Source organism: Panthera tigris, chromosome D1, assembly GCF_018350195.1.
Source record: "Panthera tigris isolate Pti1 chromosome D1, P.tigris_Pti1_mat1.1, whole genome shotgun sequence".
In the NCBI taxonomy this organism is placed as follows: domain Eukaryota; kingdom Metazoa; phylum Chordata; class Mammalia; order Carnivora; family Felidae; genus Panthera; species Panthera tigris.
Genome location: NC_056669.1, coordinates 39,970,654 through 39,978,755, shown reverse-complemented (window position 1 = coordinate 39,978,755; position 8,102 = coordinate 39,970,654). Strand labels below are relative to the sequence as shown.

The 8,102-nt window shown below is 36.7% G+C and overlaps 1 protein-coding gene across 4 annotated transcripts in view; it reads right to left on the bottom strand.

The window, feature by feature from the left end:
- Window positions 1-1,885: 1,885 nt before the first annotated feature.
- Window positions 1,886-8,102, bottom strand: part of SLC36A4 (solute carrier family 36 member 4) — a 50,590-nt gene continuing 44,373 nt past the window's right edge. For all 4 annotated transcript variants that reach the window (XM_042957915.1, XM_007079011.3, XM_015536138.2 and 1 more), the window contains exon 11: window positions 1,886-6,075. In XM_042957915.1, the coding sequence (XP_042813849.1) occupies window positions 5,768-6,075 (308 nt within the window). In that variant the 3' untranslated portion in view covers window positions 1,886-5,767. The remainder of the gene's footprint in view (window positions 6,076-8,102) is intronic.

Genomic DNA, 8,102 nt, shown 5'->3' with positions numbered 1-8,102 from the left:
ATAGCTAAGGGTTGCCCAGAAAAACACAGGGGTGGAAGTAGAAGGAAATCATATCAGCGTGACGTGATGGACTTGTGCAGGTGGAAACCGAATATGCGCTGTTTGTGGGGCAACCAGCATGTGGGCGTTACTGTAACTTGTAGGGGAGGCAGGGAGTGAGAACTGCCGGTGAGCCACGTTGAGGAGCGTGGTCTTTGCATAGCTGAGATTGGGGAAGGAGAGAAGATTTAAGGTAGGAGAGTGGCGATATCCAATTTCCTAGTACCTATTCTTTTGCCCTTTAGAGCACTGTGAGAAGCTGGAGCTATAAAGATACAGGAGACCCTGTGGCTCTGTGATCTGAAGGCACTCCTTCTGCACTGTTTAGTTTTTTGTCTGCGTTCTTGTTCAGCTCTAGACCTGCTCAGCCTGATCCACACTCGACCCCCCTTTCCTCTCGGCTTAGTGCAAGTTAGGCAGGGTGTGTGTAGGGGGCAGGGGGAGTTCTGGGTCCAGTTCTCATCCTTTAGCCCAGATCAAGATCCAGGAGGGAGGGAAATGAAATTACTCCCTAATTCCTTGGCGAGACTAATGTATCAGCTTTCGTTTGAGGAGCATTCTGTCATCTGGTACCAATGAGTCCCGTGCTTCATGGCACCAGAAAACTCTGAAGACCAGAAGACCTGATTCCCTCCCACCATTTTAAGCCTTCAAACAAATCTACACTTAAAAGGAAACTTCAAATCAAACCAGTCCTTTGACATGTGAACCACACCAATTTATGTGCAAAATTTTGAGGCCATGTTGCATATGTTAGAACCACCATTCTAAATCTTTTGCATTAAAAAAAAAACTAAAATTAATTTTACAAAGTGGTCATATTTGATGTTTTCCTTCAGCAAGTAGCCCATGGGGCTTTTCGTTGCATCTGTACCTTGTTCTATCCCTACTGTATGTTTATTGTCCTTGTCCTCCCGTTCCTTCTGTTGCTGGCTAAGAGCATGTACTCTTACTAAGGTTTTATAACTTTATTCCTCTTTATTTCTCTCACAGTCCTTCCTTTACTATTCATTTAAAAATAGTAACCCATCTTTTTTCCTAACACTATGGTTCCAATTTCTGTGTATCTCGTCTCGGTTCAAAAGCATTATTTTTACAGAGCTGCAATTAAAAATTAATTTTATGTATGTATTCTTTCCAAAATTATTCATCTTTGGTATGACAATAGTGTAATTAATACAATCTGCATTGTATTCTAGGTGAATATATCACAATTTATGATTTCCTTATTGTTGAACATTTAGGTTGTTGCCAAGTTCTCACAACTAAAGCGTAATGCTGCTGTTTCTCTTCTGATGAACTATGGCCTGCCCTTACATTAGGTTCACAAGAGCAGGATTATTATTAAAGGTATAACTATCTTCATGATCTTTGATATGGTGAGTTGGCATAATGCAAGCAAAGCGTATTAAAAGTGTGAGTGATACATATTCTTGACCTAAGAGAATGGGACATTAAACCACGGAGGCAGCATCGCCAGACTGTTCATTCTGTGTTCACTCTGTAGGAAGCTCAGGTCATGGTTTGAGTGTGTTCATTTTTCATCAACTTCTGCTCTCAAATCTTGGAGGCACATGATATCAACTTCCAACGCCGAAGATCACACATGACAAAGATTTAACCACAAAGACTGATTAAAATGTTATTATGAGAATATGAGTGCCATTTTCAGCTTATGACACTTGTCAATATCACTTAAGCTTATAAAAGCCAAATTCATTTAAAAAGGCATTTGCAAGCAAAATAATTGTATTTTATTGAAAATTCAGAAGAGTTACAGTACTTTAAGACAGTTTTTCTTCATATAGTAAAGAAAAATAAGTTAAAAGAAAAAGAACTCAAGTGCAACGATAACTTAAGTTTTCAAACTAACAAAATCATTTTGAAAAACAAAAATCCACAGCTTAATTTATTCACGATATAAGCATGTAATTTCCTATCTGTTATCAAGAAAACTCTAATGGAATAATTTCTGGAGTGATCTTTCAACGAATGCATTATCTTTCTGGACCCAATTTAAATGGTATATTCATATTAGTATCTAATTCACATAGATTACTGGTGTGTGTGTGTGTGTGTGTGTGTGTACGTAAGGACTAGCTAATTGTAATATGAAATTTTAAGAATGAGAGTTGTCATTTATCAGAGGGCAATAAATAGCATTTCTAGTCATTTCTTAAGCATGTTTTTCTATCTTCTAGGTGGAAATCAGCCACTTTCATTAAGGCATTTAGCCCAGTGAGCACTAGTGGCATAAACAAGATAGTCCATAAGAAAGCATCACTTATTACAGTTGGCCACGTCATGTTAGGAAGTGTCTTATTTCACCTTTTAGATCAAAGTTCTCAAATTTTCTTATGAAGGAGGAGGCTAGGTAATCCAAAATGAACAAAAAATACTCATTAAAAAAGAACAAAACTCATTTTACATGATCAATGGTATTTTTGCCGATTTTTTTTATTTCTCAACAGAAAATATTCATTGAGCCACGGGTATGATTTTAAAATTATTTATTATTTCCATTATCTTTATTCTGTACACTGTCCTTTTTAAATAAAGAAAGAACTGAGGTGAAAACCTAATGTGGCTGTATACTATCATACACAAATGTACTTCAGAGGCTGGGCTGACATCTACAGTGACCAAGTGCCCCAGGTAAGCTAGAGGCAGACCTGCACTTCGCCACAGCTAGAAATGGCACTAATGCGGAACTTTAATTAATAGTCCAGTTAATATTTTTATAGTGCTTTGCAGTCAGACAGCTTTCCTGTAACTATTCTGAAAATACTGAATGAAATTAGGCCCTGTTAGGAAATTTACAACATGCACATTGCATAAAATGCCTATAAAAATGTTAATTTAAGTGCACTGCTTAGGTGGGAGGCAGAAATGGTTTTAATAAAGGAGAATCCAGCAAGGACAGAATTAAAACATGATGTGGCATTTGCTAATACATTGCACTCTTTTATTTGATAACATAATACCAACTGGTCTTTACCTAGGGAAAACAAACCCCAATTCTTATTTAATTGTGCAGAAATCTGACCATGTGGGAAAAAGAAGAGCCTCCGATACGAAAGGTCTGAAAGCCAGCGTTCTGACAAGTGGACTCTGGAGCTGGGAAAACCCTTTCGAACGTAGGGTGCTGATGATGACTGGCTTAGAGCAGAGGTCAGCAGAGGTGAGTAAAGCTCTCCTTTCTCTCCCCTACCTCAGTGGTGGAAAGGCCTCTCAGGCACCTGACTCACTTTCAGAGAGGAGGGTTTTTTACTGCAGTGGCGGGTGAAATGCTGAAGTCGCCCTAGCCATCATGTAACGGACCTAGACATCAAGTACACAATTTGACAGGTGCAACCACTCTCATTTTTCCAGGCCCCCAAATAAAAGCAACAGCTGTTCTAATCAAAATATCTTCTCCAAAAATCTTTTGAAACGTTGTAACTTGTTAAAACTAAATTTTCAGAGGAAAAATATGACACTGATTTTTTCGCAAAAAATATGCTTCATCAAAAATCCTTAAAGAAGAGTGCATATATCCTTTACATCTAAATAGTTTCTTGTTAAGAATTGGGACTAGTTTCTCCCTTTTTAGCCCCTCTTTCACCATCTCGACTTTCCTCTCATATTTAAAGTGTTGATCACTTAGTGAACTAAGTACTGGATGTCGATTCAGCACTCGCTACATAAGGAAGCCTGGCTGATAATGCACTCAACATTCTGTTCATGCTAAAATTCATTTATTGCTATAATCAACTATTCGAAATTCACTGAATTTGATGAATAAGGAAAATAAACAGGTCAAAGTATAAAAATAAAATTTCATGCATAGACTAGAAATATCTGAAGATACCTGGCAAAGTAATAGTGCTTTCTATTAAATAATGGTTTTCAAGTCATTTTATACCAAGTTCTACATTTCTTTTAAAAAAACCTAATTTATTCTTAGAAACACAACTATGTAACAGTTTCAATGACAATTACTTTTCCTGTAACTTCTTCCACATTCTCTCAGTGTGACTGAAAGCTCAACGTAATAGATTTGATACAAAAGTGTCACAAAAAATTATCGGTGATATCTAATGTAAGTGTTTAAAAAAAGTTTGATTCTTACGAATTTGTACAAAAATAAAGCTTCTGAGACTTTGTTAGAATTGTACTTGATGACTCATTAATGATGTAAAGCAAAAAAATACTTGAGCTAAGTTCACATTTACATATAAAAATATAGAATACATATACTACAGTGATCTTGACGATATCTTGTAGTATTACAAATTACCAGCCTGATTAAAAATGTCTTAATGTATGAATTTTTTAAAAAAAATCAAGATTCCTAATGTTTTACACTTAAAAGTTTTCATCCATGTCAACTGAGCTTGTTTTCATTAATAACTGGGCTTGACAAATATGAATACAAGGTATTTCTCTGCAAGAAACCTGGAGTATCTCAATATTTAGTAGACAGTCTATTATTGCCTTGATTTTTCCTCAGTATAAATTTATGTTTTTTGTTAATTCTGCCCATTCAGACTGATAAAAGGCTATAATCAGGAAAGCCACAGGCTGGAAATAATACACAAATCCTGTATTTTGTCAGATACCTATTTTCTGCCATTAAGAAAAACGGTGCCTACAATCCCTAGAAAGAGAAGAAATAATGAGAGTTCCAGCCACAGACAGAATAGCTGGGCACCTCCAACTCACCAGCAGTTAAACCAGAAAGTGCTTTCTATTCTCTAAAACAAACAAACAAACACTTTCTTTCTCTTGTTTAGGTTTATGTACCGGTAAGGCATCCTTTTTAGAGTTCTCTGATTTTATGCTCAGGTCACATATATTACTAAAAGATCGGCTTTCTGAGCTTTAAAATATAATTATGTAGATGCAACACTAAAGGCTAAACTGAACATACTTTATTTTTCTTGGATGTGATGTGAAAAATAAAAAATCTTGGACTGGGGTAAAAGATCAGATTCTCTTGCTTGATCTCAAAGCTAAGTGGTCTTGACCAAGTTACTTACCCTTTCTGGACATCAAGGGAATTGTGTTGGATAACCCTTAAAGTCTCTTCCAAATGTGACTGAGACACTAAATCAGGATCTCCACAGCACCTCATGATTTTCATTGTGCAGGTCAACCACCATCATAGAATGGTGTAGAACAATTCTGGTTTAGAGATTTCTGATGCTTACATTAGAGTTTTCTATCCTTGCAAGGGCGATTCGTAAGTATTTGGCTTTCTAATAAAAACACAATTGAGATATTTTTACATTATACACAAAGTACACTTTGACATTCACCGAGATGGTCTGAAGATTTTTGTGAACTATGTCCTTCTCTGATTCTCTTATTGTTGGAACTTTGTTCTCTCCTCAGCTGGGTGGGGAAAGAGGAGCATGGGCGTAAAAGAGAATCTTGGTTAGAGTATTTCTGATTGAATGAAGAATAATGGAAGTCTTTTTATTCTTTAATTCTTCTACATTTTAATTTATAGTATTTTCAAAACTAACATTTTTTGAAATTATTATTAATACTCAAAACAAAGAATCTGTCATAGTTTACCACTACTGGTAAAGAATTACAGTTTACTACTGAAATGTCATTATTGTGCCAAAAGAAAAGAGAGTTTGGCTCTAACTTTAGACATATGGCAATGGACTCCACCAGTTCTTATTTTAATCATTTTCAGAACTGAGACAAAAGGAGAAGACTCATAATTCTGCTTCCACTATTTCAACCCAGACATAAAGCATGTTGAATTCAAATTTAGAGGAGGACTTTGTGGAGTGCCAGCTCTAACTTTGGGAGTAGGATAAATAATTTCTTCAACTGTTACATATGTACCTAAGAAGAAACCAACAACACCAGTGAATGCTATAGAAATATTTTTCAGGATCATCCATATATTGTAGTGTTCCTTAGAAAATGTAAGAATTTCAACCAGAGGTGGCAGGATCAGAGCCAATGTGCTGCTGCTCACAGCTCCAACGAAGGAAATCACAATGTCTAAACGAGGAATCAGAATTGCTCCAGCACCTAGAAAATGAAAATACGTATTTTCTTTATTTAAATATATACTGTTTAAATGAGCACTAAATGTAGATACATAAAACCTTGGATTGCAAGTAACTTGTTCTGCGAGCGTTCTGCAAGACAAGCAAACATTTCTAGTAAATTTTAACTTGATAAACGGGCGACGTCTTGCAATACGAGTAGTACATGACACGGAATGTCACATGATCCCAACCGAGCCGATGGTTCTTGAAATTCACTTTGATATACAAGTGCTTTGGATGACAAGCATGTTTCCAGAATGCATTCCGCTCGCAAACCAAGGTTTTACTGTATTTTCAATACTTCAAAATTAATGCAAGTAGGCACTAACTAAATTGCTGCCTGTTGAAGACTCTGTCAAACACACAAGGAAACCAAAACAGTGAGTGACATTTCTTGAGTGGTGACTTTTCAACAGATTTTCTTACGTAAACAACTTTCATAACTTTTCTACTCTACTTTCTTTTATAACTTTTCTAAATTATTTCAAAATGAAAAATGAAAACAAAATAATGTACTACTACTACTGTTGACAGGATTTTCTTCCAAACTACTGGCAAATTTCTGAAAGTTCTGATCTTGCACTTTCTTGACCTCACTTACCCTCATCATAACAAAGGTATCAACAGAAGGTCTGTAAAAACTAAGACCCCTACTCCTGCTTCAAAATGTCCTAAAATGGTTCACTGAACGGCTTGCTGAGGGTCTGGAGCAGCTAGACAATGGAGTCTGCTCACACGTACCCCGTGACAGCCATGTCAGCCCTGCCACCACGGAGGACTCCACCCCCAGAGCCCCAGCTTTGAGGACCCCATCGAGGTCTGTGCTGGCTCTCCCTAACTTGTCTCCTAAAGCTCCATTTTTTTTTATCCCTCTCTTTATTTTTAAGTTTATGTACTTTTGCTTTCCTCATTTCTAGTCTCTCTGTCTCCTGCCAACCTTTCTGTGGTGTGTATATAATTTAACTTGGGCTCTTTGCAATGAAGTCTTCAGGGTGCAGCCTACTAGTTTCTCCACTTCTTAATTTTTAGGTTATGGGTGTTTTTTTTCCTTCCCCTATTCTTTTTGTGGCTCTCAATGTTTTCCCGGAGGATATGGGATTAGTTTGGAACCACTAGGTTTCTCGGAAATATCTGTTATTTCCTATTTAAATTCTTTTGAAATCTAAAACCAAAAATTATTTTGAAATTATAAACCTAGCCTCACACCTAGAGGACTGAAGTATAGCAAAGTTTCTTAAATAAGATAAATGACTTGGAAGAAGTTGAAACTCTAAACTGGAAATGCTTCATAGAGTAGATTCCTTGTGGAACGGACGCTTGCTACATTCTCTTAACATTTTTCTCAAGGGCACTATAAGCATAACTCCCAAACACAATTAGGACCTCGCAAATTTCAGTGACTACATCCGTTTCATGGAGACACATTTCTACCTATTTATAGCAGACGGCAGTATAACAGACTGGCTGGATAAGCGTGACCAGAACAGAGCCATCGGAAGAGGCTTTCTTTTTGGAATTCATCTTTCCTCATTAATGTTTTTCAATAATCCAGCTGTTACTAGGAAAAATCAAGTGAAATATGGCTGAAAAAGCATGTGGATGAACACTATAGGTTTTTAAAATCTATTCAGACATTTATCAAACACTTTTGATCATGAAATTTATCAATTAGCTGAAGTCATCCTTTAAATGTTATATAATTGGGGCGCCTGGGTGGCACAGTCGGTTAAGCGTCCAACTCTTGATCTCGGCTCAGGTCATGATCTCACAGTTGGTGAGTTTAAGCCCCACATCGGGCTCTGTGCTGATGGCATAGAGCCTGCTTGGGATTCTGTCTCTCCTTCTCTCTGCCCCTCTCCGCTGGTTTGTTCCCTCCCTCTCTCTCTCAAAATAAATAAACTTAAAAAAAATGTTATATAATCAGTAGATACACGCTAGTAAAAAATGGCTTGAAGTTTTATTTTATAATGCTATTAGTAGACAAGGAAGATAAATATGTACACTTTA